Here is a 24,116-nt window from a genome sequence, read left to right as displayed (position 1 = left end):
AGCTCTTAAGTGTTAGGAAGTATGATTTTGTTCATTTTAAATTTTTAAAGCCTTTATATTTCAAAAACACTTAATGGCTGATGAATTGATGTTGCAAAGGGCTTTATGTTCTTATGGAGTTCATTTGACATTGCCTATTTCGTGTATTATGCATAGACTCTAGAAAGAAAAGCATCTTAATAGCTATAGGCTGCCAAAACTCTGTTTCACCTAGCCTGATAAAATCACAAAATTAGTCTCTTTGCTAATAGCCCAAGTTTACTCTAAAATCGGAGTTAGAATAATAGAGTTGGAAATAATTGTAGTGATCACCTATACATTTAGAAAACTTATCTTACCACTTGTATATCTAGAGCTTTTGATTGTGGGTGTGGACCAATGAGACATAATTACAACCCAAGCAGAGAAATTTGATAGTAAAAAATTTTTAAATTTATATATAGTGAAATGGACTTTTGTGTGTGTGTATCTGTACACATTGACATACATATATACATGAATAGATTTGTGTAACAATCACCACTTTCAACCTACACATTTGACCAAGTGAGAGACTGAGGCTATGTGACTTTCAAATACAGGTGTCTGTATGTATTTAGCTCAGTGTTTTCCCCATTAATTTACATCAACTTCCTTCCCTACAAGTATTCTTTGGTCAGTTCAAGCTGGCCTATTCAGCAATCCCTGTCATTTCATGTATCTATCTTCTCTGGCACTTCTGTTAGGACAAATCTTCTGCATAAAATGCCTTCTACTCTCAGAAATGCTTAGCAAAGACTTGTCTAAGCCCTACTCTTTTTTCAAGAGATCAATTTCTGCTTCCATGAAGCTTTCCAGTTGCCCTTGATAATCCCTCCCTTTTCCAAACTCTTATAGCATGTTTTGTATATTAGCCTTGCATTGATCTTTGCATTATAATTTATCTTTTGAAGTGTATTTCCTATATACCGAGAAGGGAAATTTTATCTTTTACTTCTCTTTCATCAGTTTCATTTTCATCTAGTGAAAATTTGTACAATTAAAGATTTCTTTCTCTTTTGGGAATCTTCCAGGTATTTCTTTCTGTGGCAATGTTCACTCTTCTTCCTACCATTGTTGTAGAATTTTAGAGGCTCAATTAGATGATTATTTCTCTAACTTAGCTGTGGTTGCTATGGGAAAAGATATCACCGAGTAAAGCATAGTATCTTTGCTAGCCATCAGTCAATTTGGGCTGTCAGTTTAGGGCATTCTCCATCATACACTTCTGCTTCTGCCGTCTATAATAAAAGCTGAAAGCATCAGATCCTAATTTTCCCATTCTCCCTAGCAGCTGGGACCCCATCCTTGAATCAGAAGCTAAAGGTTCAAAGAAGAAAGGATAGCACAGAATTTGTTCTCGTGGTGGAGGTGGCAATGGTGACACTCATTTTCCAAGGGTGGCATTCAGTGAGGTGGTGTGGGGAGGAGCATTGTAAACTGTGGTGTCCTGGTTACAATGGTTATGTTGCCTTCACCAGGCAGCTTTTGTGGTATGATTTTGACTGAGGGTTTGGAGGCCTGGTTTTCCACCTTTCCCAGTAGTCACTCAATGTGTTTCTTTTCTGCTTACATGCAGCCAAGATTGGTGTATGTCGCTAGCAACTAAGAATCTTGCCTGGTGTGATGTTGTAGAACCTGGGCTTAGAGCCCTGCAGTGTGTTCTTATCTTGGCTATGTCCCAAGCTTTCCAACTTTGGATAAGTCACTTAAATACTCAGATTCTTCATTTCTAAGAGAGCATGTTTTAAAAGCCTTTTCAACTCTAAAATTCTATTATTTTTTTTCTGCTTATTGGCCAGTGGGATGCTGATGTGATCAACATTGACTGCCAAACTCATCAGCGGACACCACCAAAATTCTGCTCACAGTATTTCATTATGGTATTGTGCTTTTGTATTCTAGCAATTCCTGGGTTCTTGTGCCTGTACTTAACCCCATTGGTTAGCTAGTGTTTACCAGCACTCTGCACGGCTTGAATCTTGACAGGTGTAAGAATGTTCTTTGTTCTCTGTTAGTGATCTGATTGAAGGAAAAAAATGCTTTAGGCACCCGCAGGTTTCCAGGTTTCAAGATTTCTGTGGCATTGTTGATTCAGACAAGAGCTTTCTAGTGGAGAGTTTAGATTCAAAGTCATAAATTGTAAAAATTACATTTTAATGCAGTACTGTTGGCTAGGAGACTCAAGATTTAAAGAGACCACCCATTTTATAGTTTTTCTTTTTTTACATGTGCATAGTGGAAAAACTAATGTGAAATAGTTTTTCAGGAAAGCTAATAATAAATACTTTTTAAGTGCCATCTCATTGTAGGGCTATCATTAATACCTCTGCAGTTGTCTTTAAAGAAAAAAAGAATTGGGAAAAGGAGCTTAGAGGTTATCTACATTCAAACTTAGCTTCAAATGGGAAAAAAATCTCCTGTGGCTTACTGACCCCTATCTATGTTCTTTTAATACCATATGAAAATAAAATGAGACCAACATTAATTTTATCTTCCATCTTAATAAATAAATTCAGATGATTTCTTTATGGTTTCATTTATGACCACAACAAAAATGGATAATATTCTTCTAGTCGGGGGCTACTGGTCTCAGAAGCAGCAATGGATACTGGGTTACCCGTGAGAATGACAAGGGTTTTGTTGGGAGAGCTTTTATTGCATCTTCTAGGAAAAAATATGGACAGGGTTTATTAATCTGTCATTCAGATTCAAGTTTATCAGCCTGGGCGTGGTAACTCACACCGGTAATCTCAGCACTTTGGGAGGTCGAGGTGGGAGGATTGCTTGAGCCGAGTAGTTTGACACCAGCCTGAGCAACGTAATGAGACCTCATCTCTACAAAAATTTTTTGAAAATTAGCCATGGACAATGGTGTGTGCCTGTGGTCCTAGCTACTTGGGAGGCTAAGGTGGAAGGATTTACTTGAGTATAGAAGGTTGAGCCTGCAGTGAGCCACGATTATGCCACTGCACTCCAGCCTGGGTGACGGAGCAAAACCTGTCACAAACAAACCTCTTATCAAATGCCAGACATGTTAGGGACTTTCACCTGTGTTCATGATGAGTTTTCTGAGTACCCACATTGTGCCACTTGCTATGGAGTTACAGTAGTCCTATAGCAGTCTTTAGATTTAGCTGGAAAAGTATTTACAAAATTAATACGTGTAGAACAATTCTAAAATAGTTAGTGACCAAACTGTGCAATACTATTAAAATGCAGCACAAGTTTGGATACACAGATTAATGTATGCCAGAGGAGGACCTGGGGATATTCCCAGTACAAGTAGGACTTGAGGGATATGCCTGTAATATTTTGAGAGGGGAACAGGACAGAGGAGAGGGAACTATTCAGGGAAAGTGGCACATGATGATCACGAAGGCCAAAAGAAAGGATAAGACATATACATGCAAGAGTGAGGAGAAGGAAATTACTGGACTGGGGTTTGTGATACTAGTCATATGAGATAAGCAGACAGTTAGGGTGGTACTAGAATAAAGGTTGAAGAATTTATACTTGAAATAAGCCACAAAAGGTATGATAAACATTTGTTTCTAGAGCATGTTAGAAAAGATTGTTTTTGTATCATCCTACATTCTCCTGTTATGTTGCTGTTATTGTTGTTTATTTTCAGACTCCCTCGAGCCCACTTATCAGCAGCTTCAGAAAATGAAACTGGACAAGAGTCCTTTTGTGGTCGTGTCTGTGGTTGGGCAGGAACTCCTGACAGCTGGCCATCATGGGGCCTCTGTGGTTGTCTTAGAAGCCGCACTGAAGATTGGTACCTGCAGCCTCAAACTGAGAGGTTCTGTTTTCTCTGCCCTGAGCAGTGCTTACTGGTCTCTTGGAAATACAGAGAAGAGCACTGGATATATGCAGCAGGACTTGGATGTAGCCAAGACCTTAGGTAGAGTGATGCTTCTCTTCTCTATTTCAGTGCAGAAAGGGAACAAAGAAAGCTGAGTAACATGACATGAATGAGAATAATACGCAGTGAAAAGTGATGGCCTGGTTGCTCACACCTGTAATCCCAGTGCTTTGGGAGGATTGCTTAAGGCCAGGAATTTGAGACCACCCTGGGCAACATAGTGAGACCCTGTTTCTAAAAAAAAAAAAAAAAAAAAGCTGGGTGTGGTGTACCTGTGTCTTAGCTACTCTGGAGGCCGAGGTGGGAGGATTGCTTGAGCCCAGGCATTCAAGATTACACTTAGCTATGATGATGTTACTGCACTCTTAGCCTGGGCAACAGAGCAAAACCCTGTCTCTTAAACAAAAAATAAAACAAAGAAAAAAAAAAGTGAGTGCCTCTAGAACATTCTCTGTTTTAGACTATTCAGGTCTTTACAGCTTTCTCATATAACAAGGTTCTAGCACTCCCAAAAGGCCAAGAGATGTGGAATAACATACTCATTGCCGTCTTCAGAGATTTGGGCTTACAAAATATGTGAGATGATAACATTGTTGGGTGAATTTTTCATCTTAGTTTTAATTTTTTCCTTCATTAGGATGCATCATCATTTTGTTGAAGGAGATAGTATAGTATAGAGGTTAAGGGTGTATACTGTGGAGCCTGCCTACTGGGTTTAGAATCCTGGCTTTGCCACTTACTAGCTGTGTGACTTGGGGCAAGTTTCTTAACCTCTCTGTGACCCAGTTTTCTCATTTGTAAAATAAGTATGGCTTATGATTACGATGGTCATTATGGTGATTATTCAAGGACTTACAGGATTGGAGTAAGAGAAGGGATATGGTGCATCTACCACCAGCATACTTGTAAAGATATTTTTTCGTCGATTTGGAGTCAAATGACTGAACCAACAAGCTGATGGTTGTTTAGAATCAAAGGTCATTAGCGGGGTAATGAGGACTCAAACAGCAGCTAGTTTGTGTTAAGGTCTTTAACCTTTTGTTTCCAAGACACCTAAGTCCCTGTCTGCAGTTGTATGTTATGACAATAATAGCAGTTGTTATCCAGAGATTTAAATTCTAGGACAATAACTCCCCACATAGGGTCTTGTGGAAGAAACAAATACTGTTCTAAAAGAAGATAAGTGAAATCTTAGCTAATAAATCTGTGGCTCTTAAATTAAGATGACCATTATATATTATAAATAACATTGTAACTTAGAGAAATTTTATCTTTTTTTTTCTCAATTCAATCCAGGTGACCAGACAGGAGAATGCCGAGCTCATGGGAATCTGGGCTCTGCATTCTTCTCTAAAGGAAATTACCGGGAGGCTCTCACTAACCACAGGCATCAGTTGGTACTCGCCATGAAACTCAAAGATCGAGAGGTAGGAAGTTTATCTGCAGACCAAAAACATTTTTTTTTTTCTTTTAGAAACGTGGAACTCTATTTTCTGTTAAAAAACAAACTGTTTCAGGTATCTTAAAATATTACTTTCAGAAGAAAGTATTATTTGAGACTTATTGATTCTGTTTTTCATCAACAATTGAGTGTTCTATATATCCAAGCATAGTCCTTGGATATATAGAAATAGATACGACTTTGTTCTTGACCTCACGATCTAACAGCTTTGTCAGATGCATTGTTCTTACTATCTTCAAATGTGCACAAGTTTATGTAAAATTAGAAAAAAGCTATGTCATTATGTCATACTCATTAAATTGTAAAAAGCAAACATTGTTTTTTTTAGATCAGGTATTATTACTGCAAACTCTACATTGTTGCTTTGGTGGATTTTCAACTCAGGAGCATATTGAGTTTGATTGAGATATCTGAATCATACTGGTAAAGAAATATCATCATAGTCTTTATTAAAGAGATGAAATATAATATGCTCAAAGAGTTAATATTCAGTAGATGTAACATGATTAGAGACTGTCTGCAGACTGGAAAGAAGGTGAGGTTTGGTGTCAGATAGGCCCAGATTTAAATCCCAGCTGCAGTACTTCCTGGCTGTGGGATCTTGGGGTTATAACTTAACTCCTCTGTTTTCTTATTCAGGAAATGATTATTCTATTTATTCCAAACACAGTTGTGGTAGGATTATAAATAATATATGTAAAGTGCCCAGCATGGTGTCAGGATTTCCATAGGGGCGTTCCACAAAGGAATTCCATAAATGATAGCTTTTATTATAATATTATTAATAGGGAAGAGAAGGGTAATAGCAGAGGCAACAATAAGTTTATAAATCAATCTATGTGTTAAGAAATATGTTTAGTCATGTTTACATCTAAGAATTCTACTATGGAACCTTATAAAGATTAATTAGATTGTTTAAATGATCCAGCAACTACGTGTCTCAGGAACATGGTCAGGCACTAGGAAGGAATTGGGGAAGAAAAGCATTTGAAAGCCACCAAAACAGACTATTGAAGGGCCTTGGACTTTGGGCAGTTTTATTCTCTAGAGAGTTACCTGAACACTTTTCTTATTGCCCAAATAACTAACATTACAAACAATTCTTATAAGCCAGATAATCTGATTTCTTGATGTTCAGGGAGTGAAATGAGAGATCAGACTCCTAGAGACAGATATGCTAATAGCATTAAGAAGTGAGAGCCAGGTTTAAGAACTAAAACAGCATAATTGTCCAGATAGGTCCATTTAGTGAAGGGACAGATTGCTATAAATATGTCAAGAGCTGGCCAGGCATGGTGGCTCACGCCTATAATCCCAGCACTTTGGTAGGCTGAGGCGGGTGGATCATGAGGTCAGAAGTTGAAGACCAGCCTGGCCAACATGGTGAAACCCCGTCTCTACTTAAAATACAAAAATTACCCGGGCGTGGTGGCAGGTGCCTGTAATCCCAGCTACTTGGGAGGCTGAGGCAGGAGAATTGTTTCAACCCAGGAAGTGGAGGTTGCAATGAGCTGAGATTGCACCACTGCATTCCAGCCTGGGTGACAGAGCAAGACTCCATCTTGGGGGCGGGGGGGGAAAGGCAAGAGCTGCATTTATACTCTTTTTTCCTAACCTTCAAGGTGTATGTATTAGCCCAATTACTACAAAGGGTAGAAAGACTTTTAAGATATCTGAATCATAATGGTAAAGAAATATCATCGTAGGACATTCTCTATGATATCACAGATGTTATATTATAGATGTTAAACAGGAGGAATAAAATTTTTCTGCCTTCCCTCTTCTCAGTAGTGTAATTTATATCATGTTTTATAACCTCTGCTGTACAATATGTTAATAAGAAATCATTGAATTATGAGGATGGAAGGGACCCTGAAGTAATACTGGTACCCATTCCTTCCCCAAACCTACTCATCTTAGGTTTGCCACCTACCACAGTCACTTCTAAGCCCTTCCAAAATTGCCCTTTGCATAGCCGCTACTGCAGTAGCACAAGCCTGCCTATTGGGATATTTTCCTTATGTATAAGTAATCGACTCCAGGGCTGATTTAAAATTCCCACTGAGGAGAATTTCTTTTTTCCCTTATGTGAGGAGAGTATGTCCAGCTACCACATTCCTTTTCTAAGCTTAATAATATTCTCCTCAAAGTTTCTGATTATTAAGACTTTAATAATCAACCTCTTCTGGCCATTACCTTTTCACAGTGGCCCATTTGGGTTGTCAGCCGTAGATAGCTCAACTATTGCAGAGGCCTCCTGAGTTGTTCCTCCTGTTTAGCCCATGCTCCTGCTTGATGTTGCTCAAGCATATTTATCTGATTCTTTGGCTGACGTGTGGAATTTCCCCTTTTCCTACTGTGTTTCTTCTATTGTGTTTGCTTCTGGAATTATAAAGTACCATTCATTTTCATGAGAAATTAATGTATTTTTCTTAGTTTTTTGTTCATAAATGTATTTACTGTATCTGATACATAGTAAGCATTCAGTAATTCTTTTTAACTTTCTGTTGGAGGGGGGAACATTTCAGATCTAATCTTTTAGCAAATTTTAAGTATATAATATGATTTATTAACTGTAGCTTCCTGGTATACATTAGAGCTCTAGAACTTATTTATCCTATATAACTGAAACTGTATACCCTTTAACCAACATCTCCCCATTCCTCTCCCACAACCCCCGCTGGTAACCACCATTCTGTCCATGCTCTGCTTGCATGAATTCAGCTATTTTAGACTCCATATATAAGTGAGATCATGTAGTAATTTTCTTTCTGTGTCTGGCCTATTTCACTTAACATGATATTCTCCAAAGTTGATCCATGTTGTTGCAAATGTCAGGATTTCCTTCTTTTTTAAGTCTGAATAACATTCCAATATATGTATGTGTCTGTGTGTGTGAGCTATAACTTCTTTACACTTTCATTTCTTGATAGGTACTTAGGTTGTTTCCATATCTTGGTTATTGTGAATAACGCTGCAGTGAACAAGGGCATTTCTCTAATTTTTAAGGTTGTTTTTGAGTGCTGCTTCTTACCTGCCCATGTTTTACTGGAAATCTTTATCCCTGTATCCCTGAAACCAGCCACCAATTGTTAAGACTGGAGTTAATATCGGTTTAGAACTTACAGGAATGTACAAAATATCTAAAGGGAACTATTTCAGCAATATGTATTTTATCTAGGTTCAGAGTTTTAGTTGGCCATTCTGAGATTTAATTCAGTTAAGTGTGATGTCTTCTCATAAAGGCACCTAATACTGTGCTTAGGGTTCAAGGTCTGGGTAGTGTGGTGTGGGGTTACTCCCTTTGAGGGACTTACTTTCTTTTTGAGGCAAGCTTTAATACATGAAAATATTAAAACATTGTTTCAGCAATAAATGATGAATGCTGTCTTAATCACTGCTGAAATTCTGGAACTCTAGAGGGGCAGAGACTGATATAAACTTGAGGAAGCTTTGTGTAACAGGTGAAACTTGGAATGTGATCCTAAACTCTGGTTAGCATATCAGTCATGTTTTGCTGAGTGGTAAGAGAGTTCATGGCTTTAGCAAAGATCAGATATTTACCACAGTCCTATTCAATATAGTCACAGAATCTTGTTTTTCATAAAAGTTAGTATAGTGTTGGGTACAGTGGCTCATGCTTATAATCCCAGCACTTTGGGAGGCCAAGATGGGCAGATTACTTGAGCCCAGGAGTTGGAGGCCGAGGTGGGCAGATTACTGGAGCCCAGGAATTTGAGACCAGCTTGGGCAACATAGTGAAACCCCGTCTCTGCAGAAAATACAGAAATTAGTTGGGTGTGGTGACACATGCCTGTAATCCCAGCTACTCAGGAGGCTGAGGCGAGAGGATTGCTTGAGCCCGGGAGGCCAAGTTTGCAGTGGGCCAGGTTCGCACCACTGTATTCCAGTCTGGGCAAGAGAGAGAGAGAGACCCTGTCTCCAAAAAAAAAAAAAAAAAGTTAATATTTATTAGTTTTATCCAATTACATAACAATTACATGAAAATAACTAATTATAAGCCTACCATACTGTTAATATTTTTGGTATGCTCTTTTAGTCATATATGTAATTATAATTGTTTATATTTATTGAAACCAAAATGGAAATCCTCTTGGAGTGCTGTTTTATAACTTTTTGCACTTATGTTTTTCCACTTATAACACATTTCTTCATTTTATTAAGTGTTCTACTGAAATTTTTATGGCTTTCTCATAATTCATTTAATCTATTTTCCTACTGTTACATATTTAGGTTGTTTCAAAAGTTTTGGTATTATAAAATCTGGAAAAATATCCTTGTAGGTAAATCTTTAAACACACCTCTTATCATTTCCTTTAGTTAAATTATTAGAAGTGGGTTGGTTTGGAATAAACATAGTAAGACTTCTTATACTTATTGCTGATTGCTCCCAGGAAAGCTGCATCTGTTTCAGGCCTATCAGCAATGTATCAGAGGTTTCATTTCCCTGCCCTGGCCAACACTGGGCATTAATATTAAAACCAAAAAGTCAATTTAATAGGTTAAGAAAAAGGTAATATCTTATTGTTTTAATTTGCATTTCTTTGATCACTACTTGGGTTGACTGTTTTTTAAAATTTCTTTTATAAAGAGCTTTATGCTTATATTTCCTTTATAAAGAACTTTAATACTCTTAACCTGTTTTCTTCTATAGTGGTATTGGTTATTTTGTATTGATCTGATTCTGGGCATTGCTGTGTCATCCCACTGAGCTGTTAGGCACTTTGTGTTCGAATAACACACAGTTTTAATTATTACTGCCCTATAATACATTATGTTTGCTAGAGAAGTCCTATACCATTATTCTTTTTTTAATGTCTAGGATATTCTTGTCCCCTTGTCCCATAAATGAACTTTAAAATCATTTTGTTAGATTTTAGAGAATCATTCATTGGGGTGTCTGTTGGAATTGTATTGAATTTACATATTACTTATGAATAAATTGATGTATTTTCAATAGTCAGTCTTCTGTTTAGTTGCCTGGTCTGTCTCTCCATTTATTCTTACGTGTCCCCTCACTCATCTACACTTTTAGGGAGATTTTCTTTTCCTATACACTTTGTGTATCTTATTGGAAATGAGATATTTTTTCATTGTGTGTGTGTGTGTGTGTGTGTGTGTGTGTGTGTTTTGAGACAGGGTCACTCAGGCTGGAGTGCAGTGGTACAATCATGGCTCACTGCAGCCTTGACCTCCTGGGCTCAATTGATCCTCCCACCTCAGCCTCCCAAGTAGCTGGGACTATGGGCGCATGCCACCATGCCTGGCTAATTTGAAAAAAATTTTTGTAGAGCAAGGTCTCACTATGTTGCCTAGGTTGGTCTCAAAGTCCTGGCTCAAGCAATTCCCTCACCTTGGCCTCCCAAAGTGCTGGGATTATAGGCATGAGCGACCACGCCAGGCCCGCATTGTGATTTTTTTAAAAAATAGTTTTTGATGGTATGTAGGAAGGGTGTTCATCTTGCATGTTTTGTCATGAAAATTATCATATGAAAATTATATTAGTGCATAATTTTTTGTTGATTCTCTTGTAATGCAAATTATTTGAAGATAATGATAATTTTGTACATCTCTGTTCTTATGTTACACAGCTATTTTTTCCTCTTAATTACTGCACTAATTAGATCTTTGAGAACACTCCCAAACAGCAGTCTTACCATCTTCAATTTTATATAAGTTTTATATAAGTTTTTTATAAGTTCAGGCAATACAGATTTTATGATTATCCTATTGTTACATTGTACCTGTGATCCTAAATTATACCTTGTTTGCCCTTTTACATGATTTTGATAGTGAAATAAAATACAGTAAACTGCCTTTTGAAGCAAAAATTAATACTGTAAATGCTATGCGTGGGAAGGATACTAAACTGCATCTTTCTACCTCTTGCATCTTTGGCTATATAATAAGTTTTAGGATTTTCCAAAGTAGCTAGATAGCAGCCTGAAAGTAGTTTGTCTGCCTACCTTTAAAAAGCAATAGGTTTTCTCTAAAAAAAAATTTTTTTTTTTGAGATGGGGTCTTGCTCTGTTGCCTAGGCTGGAGTGCAATGACGTGATCTCGGCTCACTGCAACCTCTATCTTCCAGGTTCAAGCGATTCTCCTGCCTCAGCCTCCCAAGTAGCTGGGATTACAGGTGCACACCACCACGCCCAGCTAATTTTTATTTTTAGTAGAGATGGGGTTTCACCATGTTGGCCAGGCTGGTCTCGAACTCCTGACCTCAGGTGATCCACCCGTCTCGGCCTCCAAAGTGTTGGAATTACAGGCATGAGCCACCGTGCCTGGCCAAAAAAAAATTTTTTTAATTTTATTGCTTTTTAAAGACAGAGGTCTTGCTACATTGCTCAGGCTGTAGTGCAGTGGCTATTCACAAGTGTGATCATAGTGCACTGTGGCCTTAAACTCCTGGCCTCAGGCAGTCCTCCTGCCTCAGCCTCCTGAGTGACTGGGACTACAGGCACACGAATGCATAGCTTAATAGGTTTTCTTTTCTACTGTTGCTCTCAGATGCTTAATAGGGGAGGTGGTATCTTCTCCACAGGATTTTTTTTTTCTTATTTTTTTTTTTTGAGATGGAGTCTGGCTCTGTCGCCCAGGCTGGAACGCAGTGGCGCAATCTCGGCTCACTGCAAGCTCTGCCTCCCGGGTTCACACCATTCTCTTGCCTCAGCCTCCCGAGTAGCTGGGACTACAGGCGCCCGCCACTACACCTGGCTAATTTTTTGTATTTTTAGTAGAGACGGGGTTTCACCATGTTAGCCAGGATGGTCTTGATTTCCTGACCTCGTGATCCGCCCACCTTGGCCTCTCAAAGTGCTGGGATTACAGGCGTGAGCCACCGCGCCCGGCCTCCACAGGATTTTTTTATTCTGACTAACCTTCTTAATCAAAATTAATTTTAATTGCCCACAGAGGCCTTCCTATGAGTTAATATGAATTGTCAGAAGAGTACATAAATTACATAGGATTAGAGATAGTGTTCTCCATTCAGGAAATCTGATATACAAATATGCTGGTAACTCCAAAGTATTTTTTTTTTTTTATTGTACTTTAGGTTTTAGGGTACATGTGCACAATGTGCAGGTTTGTTACATATGTATCCATGTGCCATGTTGATTTCCTGCACCCATTAACTCGTCATTTAGCATTAGGTATATCTCCTAATGCTATCCCTCCCCCCTCCCCCAACCCCACAACAGTCCCTGGAGTGTGATGTTCCCCTTCCTGTGTCGATGAGGTCTCATTGTTCAATTCCCATCTATGAGTGAGAACATGCGGTGTTTGGTTTTTTGTCCTTGCGATAGTTTACTGAGAATGATGTTTTCCAATTTCATCCATGTCCCTACAAAGGACATGAACTCATCATTTTTTATGGCTGCATAGTATTCCATGGTGTATATGTACCACATTTTCTTTTTTTTTTCCTTTTTCTTTTTTTTATTATACTTTAGGTTTTAGGGTACATGTGCACAATGTGCAGGTTTGTTACATATGTATCCATGTGCCATGTTGATTTCCTGCACCCATTAACTCGTCATTTAGCATTAGGTATATCTCCTAATGCTGTCCCTCCCCCCTCCCCCAACCCCACAACAGTCCCCAGAGTGGGAAACCCGACCTTTCTCTCTGGCTGCCCTTAACATTTTTTCCTTCATTTCAACTTTGGTGAATCTGACAATTATGTGTCTTGGAGTTGCTCTTCTCAAGGAGTATCTTTGTGGCGTTCTCTGTATTTCCTGAATCTGAATATTGGCCTGCCTTGCTAGATTGGGGAAGTTCTCCTGGATAATATCTTGCAGAGTGTTTTCCAACTTGGTTCCATTCTCCCCGTCATTTTCAGGTACACCAATCAGACGTAGGTTTGGTCTTTTCACATAGTCCCAAATTTCTTGGAGGCTTTGTTCATTTCTTTTTATTCTTTTTTCTCTAAACTTCCCTTCTCGCTTCATTTCATTCATTTCATCTTCCATCAGCGATACCCTTTCTTCCAGTTGATCGCATCTGCTGCTGAGGCTTCTGCAATCTTCACGTAGTTCTCGAAACTTGGCTTTCAGCTCCATCAGCTCCTTTAAGCCCTTCTCTCCATTTGTTATTCTAGTTATCCATTCTTCTAATTTTTTTTCAAAGTTTTTAACTCCTTTGCTATTGTTTTGAATTTCCTCCCGTAGCTCAGAGTAGTTTGATCGTCTGAAGCCTTCTTCTCTCAACTCGTCAAAGTCATCCTCCATCCAGCTTTGTTCCGTTGCTGGTGAGGAACTGCGTTCCTTTGGAGGAGGAGAGGTGCTCTGCTTTTTAGTTTCCAGTTTTTCTGCTCTGTTTTTCCCCCATCTTTGTGGTTTTATCTACTTTTGGTCTTTGATGATGGTGATGTACAGATGGGTTTTTGGTGTGGATGTCCTTTCTGTTTGTTAGTTTTCCTTCTACCAGACAGGACCCTCAGCTGCAGGTCTGTTGGAGTTTACTAGAGGTCCACTCCAGACCCTGTTTGGCTGGGTGTCAGCAGCGGTGGCTGCAGAACAGCGGATTTTCGTGAGACCAGAAATTCAGCTGTCTGATAGTTCCTCTGGAAGTTTTGTCTCAGAGGAGTACCCAGCCGAGTGAGGTGTCAGTCTGTACTGGGTGGGGGGTGCCTCCCAGTTAGGCTGCTCAGGGGTGAGGGACCCACTTTAGGAGGCAGTCTGTCCGTTCTCAGATCTCCAGCTGCGTGCTGGGAGAACCACTACCCTCTTCAAAGCTGTCAGTCAGACAGGGACATTTAAGTTTGTGGAGGTTCCTGCTGACTTTTTGTTTGTCTGTGCCCTGCCCCCAGAGGTGGAGCCTACAGAGGCAGGCAGGCCTCCTTGAGCTGTGGTGGGCTCCACCCAGTTCGAGCTTCCTGGCTGCTTTGTTTACCTAAGCAAGCCTGGGCAATGGCGGGTGCCCCTCCCCCAGCCTCGCTGCGGCCTTGCAGCTTCATCTCAGACTGCTGTGCTACCAATCAGCGAGACTCCGTAGGCATAGGACCCTCCGAGCCAGGTGCGGGACACAATCTCCTAGTGTGCCGTTTTCCAGGCCCGTTGGAAAAGCGCAGTATTAGGGTGGGACTGACCTGATATTCCAGGTGCCGTCTGTTACCCCTTTCTTTGACTAGGAAAGGGAACTCCCTGACCCCTTGCGCTTCCCGAGTGAGGCAATGCCTCGCCCTCCTTGGGGTCACACACAGTGCGCTTCACCGACTGTGCTGCACCCACTGTTTGGCACTCCCTAGTGAGATGAAACCGGTACCTTAAACAGAAATGCAGAAATCACCCGTCTTCTGTGTCGCTCAGGCTGGGAGCTGTAGACTAGAGCTGTTCCTATTTGGCCATCTTGGCTCCACCCTCCGAGAAAACTACTGACTCCAAAGTATTTTTTATCAGTCTGATTTGTCTCTTGAGCTTCATACCCTCTACCCACCTGCCTCCTGGATACGTACCTTGAACTCTGTTGACTGAGCCCTCAATCTGTGCCTATTTCTGCATTCACCATTGTCCTGTTTCCCAAACCACCTCCTCCCTTCACTGTCATATTTGGTTGGTTACTCGATTCTCTTCTTCTGTATTAGAAATCTCTTTCCTGCCTCCTCTCATCTCTTTTACCTAGACTGTTGCAGTACCCTCCTCTTAAGAACTTTTCACAGCTTTTAGTAGATATTCTTATGCAAGTGGAGGAGAAAGGATGTATACTGCTTGGGCCTATGAGCAAAGTCTGAAGCTGCTGCTGTGAGTAGATAATTTCTTTCCAATATAGGATAGTGGTTGAGAGTGTGAAATTAGATATTCAACAAACTTGGCATTGAATTTTGGCTCTGCCACTTATTACCATGTGACCTAAAAATTATATAGCTTTTTTTTTTTTTGAAACGGAGTCTCGCTCTGTCGCTCAGGCTGTAGTGCAGTAGCGTGATCTCGGCTCACTGCAAGCTCCGCCTTCTGGGTTCAAGCCATGCTCCTGCCTCAGCCTCCCGAGTAGCTGGGACTACAGGCACCCGCCACCACGCCTGGCTATTTCTTTTTGTATTTTTTAGTAGAGATGGGGTTTCACCGTGTTAGCCAGGATGGTCTTGATATCCTGACCTCGTGATCCGCCCGCTTCGGCCTCCCAAAGTGCTGGGATTACAGGCGTGAGCCACCGCACCAGCCTATATAACTCTTTTAAGTGTACTGATGGAATCATGAGTTGTTTCCAGTTTGGGGCTGTTATAAAAATGCTGCTATAAAATTTTTGTGAATATCTTTTGATGAGTATCAGCACTTATTTCTATTAGGTATTTGGTCATACATATGATGTTTAGATTTAGGAAGTTTTTGCCAGTTTTCCAAAGTGGTTATACCAAGTTATATCATCAGCAATGTAAAGAAGAGTTGTTAAACCTTAATTACAAAATTTAAAAAGTAAAAAGAAAAAGGTATATGGAAACACATATCTGAGCAAATAAGTCTGTATGTGTAGTTTAATGGAGGAAGTGATTCTAATAGTATCTATTTTGCTTATTGTTGTGAGAATTAAATTAGTTCATATAAAGTGCTTGATGAGGATAGTGCCTTAGACATAATTAGGATGGAAAAGGGATGCTATTGTTATTATTGATGTTATTGTCATCATTATTTAAATTACTCATATGAAAATTGCATATGACTACATTATATCAGTGTTTGTTTTAGTGTGAAGTTGTTTTTCCCTAAATATTCAAGTAAACAAGATACTCCTTGAAAAAGTGCTGTAGATTTTATTAGATAGCTTTGCATACCTCTTGTCACACTGGGGTATGTAAATATTCTAATTTGTGAAGCCCTGTTTTAACCTTGTCCTGATTCTAGTTTCTTCTTGATCTAGTCCATCTTCTATAAGCTCTTTGAGTTATCCTCTAAAATTTAGTTTTGATCGTGAATTACATCATCAGAAAAAGCCTGCTTAAATTTAGCCTTTGACAGCTTCCTTTTCCCTCCAGGATAAAGTCCAAACCCCTTCATAACCTTTTCTTATTACTTTTCTTCAACTACTCTGTATATTTTACACCTTTTAATCTGTTTATGCAAGTCTACTGGCCTTCTGCTTTTACCCTTCTGTACCTTTGCTCTTTCTGGTCTCTTTGCATAGAAGGCCTCATCTTTGACTCCTTAGCAACATTTTCCTTTTTCAGGTTTAGTTGTAATTTCTGCCACATTGAAGCTCTCTTTCTCAATTCTTATCTTCTCTATCTAATATCATATCAAATGTTAGTTAAGTCTAATTTATCAATACTTTTGTTTATTAGTTAGGGCCTTTTGTGTCTTGTTTAAGAAAATGTTTGTATATCCCAAGGTCATTGCATTTAGATTTACTGCCACTTGGAATTAACTTGTTTGCATTGAGGTAGAAATTAAAGTTCATGTTTTTTCCCCACATGGATATCCAATTGACCCGGCACTCTATATTCATGAGACTGTACTGCATGTTACTTTTGTCGTAAGTAAGATATAAGGTATACATATAAAGATACTGCTCTGTTAATAATTTTGTCTATCTTTATGACAATAGTAAATTTCCTAGTTATTATAGCTTTTTAATGAGTCTGGATACTTGATAATGTAATTTTTGTAGCTTTGTTCTACTTCAAGATTGCTGAAGATATTTCAGGTTCTTTACATATATGTATGTCTTAGAATTAGCTTGTCAGTTCTCCTTTCCTCTGCTTAAACATCTTGCTGGAATTTTGACTGGGTTAGCATTGAATCTATAAATATATTTTAGTCTTATATTCCATAAACATGGCATATTTTTCCATTTATTTAGGCCTTGTAGAATTTCTTCCAGCAGTGTTTTATTCTTTTCAGTGTAGAACTATTGCATATCGTTTCTTAATTTTATCCTTAGGTTTTGTGTGTGTGTGTGTGTGTGTGTGTGTGTGTGTGTATGTATGTATGTGTGTGTGCATCTTCACTGTTGTAAATGGTATTTTTAAATTTTATTTTTCCCTGGTTCCCTTCCTTGATCCAGATATTCAGCAACCCTGGGAACAGTGTTATTTGCTCAGCCATCTGTATTCCCATACTACTTGTTTTTTTATTGTTATAGTTTTATCATTACATAAGTAATGTATGAGTTAGTTATTGATGTAAAAGATTTAGAAACTGTCTTTTCCAGAAGTAACCACTGTTACCAGTTTGAAGTGTATTCTCCTAGATTTATACTGCTCATTGTGGTAGCTACTTCCACATGTGGCTATTGAGCATTTAAAATGTGGCTAGTTTTAATTGAGATGTGCTGTAAATGTAGAATACGCTCTGGACTTCAACGCTTAGAATGAACAAAAAGAATGTAAAGTATCTCATTAATTTTTTATATTGTTTAATATAGTGATAATATTTTGGCTACATTGGATTAAAATGTGTTATTAAAGTTAATTTTACTTTTTACATTTTTATGTATTACTAGAAAGTTTAAATTATATTTGTGGCTTTTATTATTTTTCTATTGGTGGGGTTGTAGCCCATTTTCTATGGATTTAAATATACATGTCTAAAAATGTATTGTTTTATTTTTCATAAATGAGAATGTGGTATTGTTCTCCAAATGATTGTTTTTTACTTCATAATCTTGAACCTCGGGAGGCTGAGGCAGGAGAATGGCGTGAACCCGGGAGGCGGAGCTTGTGGTGAGCCGAGATCATGCCACTGCACTCCAGCCTGGGTGACAGAGTGAGATTCTGTCTCAAAAAAAAAATAATAATAATCTTGAACCTCTTTTAATGTGAGCACACATGGATCAACTACATTGTTTTGAACTGTGTACTAGTATGTATTATGGGTGTGACATTCGTCCACTGTTGAAATTCAGGGAGTTGTTTGGGTTTTGTTGTTGTCGTTGTTTTCTTGCCATTACAAACATGGTTGCAGTAAAAAAGACCATATATTAGTCTCTTTGTATACATTTAGAACTAGAATAGCATCTGAGAAGTGGGATTGCTGGGTCACCAGGTGTCTTACACATTATAATATTTAAAAAATTTTATTCAGCCTTATTGAAGTATAATTGCTGAATACAAATTATATGTATTCAAGGTGTACAGTGTAATTGTTTTATGTATGTATACAGTGTGAAATGACCACAATGAAATTGATTAACCATTAAGTATCATACTTAGTTATTGTTTGTGTGAGTTGGGGGTGGTGAAGACACTTAAGATCCATTCTTTCAGCAAATTTTAAGTAAACAATAGAGTATTATTAACTATAGTCACCATACTGTGTGTTAAGAGTCCCCAGAACTTATTCATCTTATAACTGAAGGTTTGTACTATTTGACCAATCTCCCCATTTCCCTCACCCCAAGCCCTGGCAACCACTGTTCTACTCTCTGCTTCTATGGGTTTGACTTTTTAAAAGTTCCATATATAAGTGGAATTCCATGTAAGTAAAATCATACAGTATTTGTCTTTCTGTTTCTGGCTCATTTCACTTAGCATAATGTTCTTCAGAGTCGTCTCTGCTGTCTCACAAATGGCAGGATTTCCTTTTATGGCTGAATAATATTTCATTGTACATATATTTTTGTATGTATGTGTGTATATGTATGTGTGTCTGTACACACACAAACACACACACAAACTCTGTTTTCTGAATCCATTCATCTGACACTTAGGTTGTTTCCATATCTTGGCTATTGTGAATAATGCTGCAGTGAACAGAGTTCAGACATGTCTTCGACATTGATTTCATTTGCTTTGGATATATACTCAGAAGTAGAATTGCTGGATCATAATGTAGCTCTTTTTTAATTTTTTGAGGAATGTCTATATTATTTTTCTTAATGGCTGTATCAATTCCCACCAACAGTGCACAAGCATTTTCTTTTCTGCACACCCTTGCAAACAATTGTTATCTCTTTTGTTTTTGGTAATAGCCATCATAACAGCTATGAGGTGATATCTTATTGTCGTTTTGTTTTGCATTTCATTGATTAGTGATGTTTTAACACTTTTTCATAATCTTATTGGCTGTTTATATGTGTTCTTTGTAAAAATGTTATTCAGGTCTTTGCTTTTTGTTAATTGGGTTATTTTTATTTATTTTTTTGCAATTGAGTTGTATGAATTCCCTTATCTAATATGTATTTTATAAATTTTCTGCCATTCCGTAGATTGCCTTTTCATTTTGTTGATTGTTTTTTTTTTGCTGTGCAGAAGCTTTTTTTTTTTTTTTTTGAGACGGAGTCTGGCTCTGTCGCCCAGGCTGGAGTGCAGTGGCGCAATCTCGGCTCACTGCAAGCTCCGCCTCCCGGGTTCACGCCATTCTCCTGCCTCAGCCTCCTGAGTAGCTGGGACTACAGGCGCACGCCAGTACGCCCGGCTAATTTTTTTTTTGTATTTTTAGTAGAGACGGGTTTCACTGTGTTAGCCAGGATGGTCTTGATCTCCTGACCTCGTGATCCACCCGCCTCGGCCTCCCAAAGTGCTGGGATTACAGGCGTGAGCCACCGCGCCCGGCCGCAGAAGCTTTTTGTTTGATGTAGTCCCATTTGCTTATTTGTTCTTTTGTTATCTGTGCTTTTGGCGTCATATCCAATACATATTTTAAATTAAAAGATTTACCCAAATTGCTCAACAGAAAGGCTGCTCTAAACACCTTAGCACTTGATATCAATCTGTTAGTTTTTTCAACTTGATTGACAAACTGTGGCCCTTGGTGATCCCTTAATTATAGCACTTCCCATATATTTGTTTGTAATGGTGTTCTTCCCCTCACTGTAGAACTGGGAGCTTCTGGTGGGAAAGGGGCACAGTTTATTTATTTTAATAATCTCATCCATTTATCCATTCAGCATACTTGTGCTTACCATGTACCAGGTGCTGTAATGCCTTTGGATATAAAGATGAATATGCCATCATTCTTGCCTTTGAGGAGCTCACATCTCCTGGCAAACCTCTTATGGTATTCCAGGCCAGTCATGATAAATGCCTGTTGGTTTGGAGGAAGAATATTGAGGGTGGTAGTAGGTAAAAAGTGCCCTTCTCTCCTTGGTTCTTATGAGTGATAATGTTTATTTTACTCAGAGCTGGAGAAGTTGTCATATAAAGCCAAGTAGTAAATACCAACTCAGTTTAATCATCTGGTCATTTCTGCAGTTACTTTGCTCCTAGTATCTAAAATTCACATTGAATAAGGATGCTTCCAACAAGATGTAGTGGCATGCACCTATAGTCTCAACTACTTGGGAGGCTAAGGTGAGAGGATTGCTTGAGCAGGAGTTCAAGGCCTGTCTGAGCTACATGGTGAGACCCTATCTCTCAAATAAAGGATACTTTTTATATTCTGATGATGCCTTTCACATGAAAAATCTTTTAAAATGAAACTTCATTTTTTGTGATTGTGAAGAATAAAGGTGAATCATAATCATTATCAATTTGACACCTGTGGATTTGCATGAACAGTTACTGACCAAAAGAAAAGACTACTTGACTTTGTGAGAAAATTGAGCCTTCTGGATTTCCTTTAGGATGTAGCTACAGGAAATTAATTAGATGATTTTTGATGACATCATCCTGACCACAGCACTTTCTCTGAAAACAATGCTATTTTTCTTGGACCTTTTTGCAGACATTTTCTACACTATGTGCTTTATTATATAATTTGCAATAATGCTAATATGAAATCCATACAAAGGCTTGTGGTTGTGTGTGTGTGTGTGTGTGTGTAAGAGAGAAAGAATGTAGTTGAGGTAATTATTTTACTTCTAATAGTACAGGAGAGTGGGTTAAAAGGTAAAAAGCATTCCATTTTAGCAGAGAAACAAATCCTCTTAGGGAGTATTAAGTTCATGAGGGGAAGGCTTGGCAACTTTTCTGGGGTGTGTATCTTACAGGCTTTTGAGAAACAAATAGGATTGCTAAACAGTAACTCTCAAATCACTGAAGACTGTAGGACTTGGAAATGCTTGCGAAGAATGGAGACAGGACATCAATTTCTTGATTGTGTTCTTTGTACTTTGTATTATAAATCGGCTGAGTCTGACTTTTTGGGCCTGTAGTGAGTTATAAAAAGCTCTTTTTCTTCTGCTGATAAAATAATTACCACCTCAAAAGAAATTGTACACCCAGGGAATATACATATATATATATATATGTAATGTATGATAATGTTTGCAAATCATTCTGCCCTCAGCTGTTTCATCTTTTCCAACTGTAATTTTCAAAGTTCTACTTTATCATCACGCCATCTATTATATTTTTCATTCTCCTCTTTCAGTCATAACATTTTGTAGTCTCTTCATATGTAGAGTAGAAGCAACTTGAGATTAGGAATTAGGAGACTAAATTCAACTCCTGGTTTTGCCACTAGAGGCATTCTATCATGGACAGGCCTCTTGTGGAAGCTCTTCGGGCTGCTAGTTCATCACCTGTAACACAGGAAGACCAGATTGCATGATTGTTAGAGCTGGATTGCTCAATGTAGTAGCTGTTAGCCACATGTGGTTATATTAAATTAAATAAAGTAAAAAATTTGGTTTCCCAGTCACAATAACCACATTTTAAGTGCAAAAATAGACTAATGTGGCTAGTAGTGGCCATATTCGACAGCACAGAAAATTTTTTTTATCATCTTAGAAAATTCTATTGGATAGTCCTTCCAGTCTTTTGTACATTGACTCTTTAATCAGAAGACAAAAAGTGCAGCAATGTGAATCATAGACTATTTTCGTTTTTATATAGTATATGCTATTTATATTAGGATCATTTTTATCCCCTGTAGCTACACAAAGGAAAGAGAAGATTCTGCTTCTGGCAAAGTTGCTCATATCAGCACAGCCACATAACAATTATAAACTGTGGGCAAAATATAAAACAAACAGCTATATGAGGGTACTAGAGAATAACCAAACAGGCAGAAACCGGAAGAGAATTAACACTTGGAAAAAGAGAATAACACTTGAGTGAATTCCTTGGTTTTATATTTTTTGTTTGGTTTTGTAAGAGTGTAGGCCCCAGTCCTCACAGTGCTACTAAAATTATGTAGAAACTTGTAGCCTTTTTGATTGAGGAATCAGAGGGCAGAGTATGGGCCACAAAAACAACCAGAAAGTGAGGTGGGAAATCCTGTAAAGGGGACAGCCATGTAGGGGAGCCCCAAATTCTATGTATAAACTCTGATCAGATCTCTAGGTAGCTCCTAGGCATGTGAGGACAGATTCCAAGCAACTGAAGTAAGGCTGGAAGAACTGAATAGAGATTTCACCTGCTGCCCACTTCAGGAGAAACAGTTTGGTGTTTGAGTTCATCAGAGTTAACTGCTAAAACAGAAAAGTTGATATTGTATAGAATAATATGACAAAATTTCAGGTGTATACAGTGTATCATTCACAACGTCCAGGATATAGTCCGAAGTTGTTAGACATAAGAAGAAACAGGAAAATATAACTCATACTAAAGAAAAAAGACATTCAGTGAAACCAGCCCCAAGATAACCCAGATGTTGAAATTAATAGAAAAGAGTTTTAAAAGTTACTGTAACTATGTCCAAATATGTAAAGTAAAATATGCTTATAATGAGTGGATAGGAAATCTCAACAGAGAAATAAAAACTATAAGAAAATAAAATGGAAAAATATAATATCTAAAATCAAATAGTCATTCATGGGCTTAATAAAACATTAGAGATGACAGAGAAAGAGACGTGAACTTGAAGACAGATTAATGGAAAGTATCCAATCTGAAAATCAGAGAGAAAATAGATTAAAAAGAATAAAAAGAGCCTCAGTGTCTTATGGGACAATATCAAATGGTCTTACGTATATATAATTATATACATGTTACAAAAAGAGAAACAGAGATAATGATGCAAAAGAGAGTATTAGTAGAAATAGTGGCTAAAATTTTCCCCAAATTTAGTAAAAAATAAATTTACAGATTCTAACACCTCAGCTAACCTCAATCAGCATAAATACAAAGAGAACAACACCTAAATGTTTTATATTCTACTATAAACCAATTATAAAGAGAAAATCTTGAAAGCAACCAGAGAAAAACGACACATTAGATAGAGGGGGAGCAATAATACAGATGATGGCCAATTTCTTGTCAGAAATAATGGAGACCAGAAGACAGTGGGAGAAAATCTTCAGCGTGCTGAAAGAAAAAAAAATCTGTCAACCCCAGAATTCAATAATCAGCAGAAATAATTTTCAAGAGTGAAGGCAAAATAAAAACATTTAAAAATAAGGGAAAACCAAGAAAATTATCAACAGACCTGCACGATAAGAAATGCTAAAGGAAGATTTTCCATTCTGAAGGAAAATGACATCAAATGGAAACCTAGACCTACAAGGGAAAAAAAGGAGAAACTCCAGAGATAATAATAAATATGTTGGTAAATATAAAAGATTTCTTGGCCGGGCACGGTAGCTCTTGCCTGTAATCCCAGCACTCTGGGAGGCCAAGGTGGGTGGATCACATGAGGTCAGGAGTTCGAGACCAGCCCGACCAACATGGTAAAACCCTATCTCTGTTAAAAATACAAAATTAGCCGGGCATGGTGGTGCATACCTGTAACCCCAGCTACTTGGGAGGCTGAGGCAGGAGAATCGCTTGAACCCAGGAGGCAGAGGTGGAGGTTGCAGTGAGTCGAGATCACGCCATTGCACTCCAGCCTGGGCAACAAGAGCAAAACTCCATCTCAAAAAAAAATTTTTTTTTTTTTTTTTTTTTTTTGAGACAGAGTCTCGCTCTGTCTCCCAGGCTGGAGTGCAGTG

General features: G+C 38.3%; 1 protein-coding gene across 4 annotated transcripts in view; it reads left to right on the top strand.

Moving 5' to 3' along the window:
• TTC28 (tetratricopeptide repeat domain 28) overlaps positions 1-24,116 on the top strand; it is a 738,720-nt gene that overhangs the window by 399,109 nt on the left and 315,495 nt on the right. For all 4 annotated transcript variants that reach the window (XM_032138048.2, XM_058430991.1, XM_058430992.1 and 1 more), the window contains 2 exons: positions 3,653-3,925; positions 5,183-5,313. In XM_032138048.2, coding sequence (XP_031993939.1) covers positions 3,653-3,925; positions 5,183-5,313 — 404 coding nt within the window. The remainder of the gene's footprint in view (positions 1-3,652; positions 3,926-5,182; positions 5,314-24,116) is intronic.

Source organism: Hylobates moloch, unplaced genomic scaffold (assembly GCF_009828535.3).
Source record: "Hylobates moloch isolate HMO894 unplaced genomic scaffold, HMol_V3 SCAFFOLD_19, whole genome shotgun sequence".
NCBI lineage: Eukaryota > Metazoa > Chordata > Mammalia > Primates > Hylobatidae > Hylobates > Hylobates moloch.
Note: the sequence above shows the minus strand (reverse complement) of the source record. Positions and strands in the feature narration are given on the sequence as shown.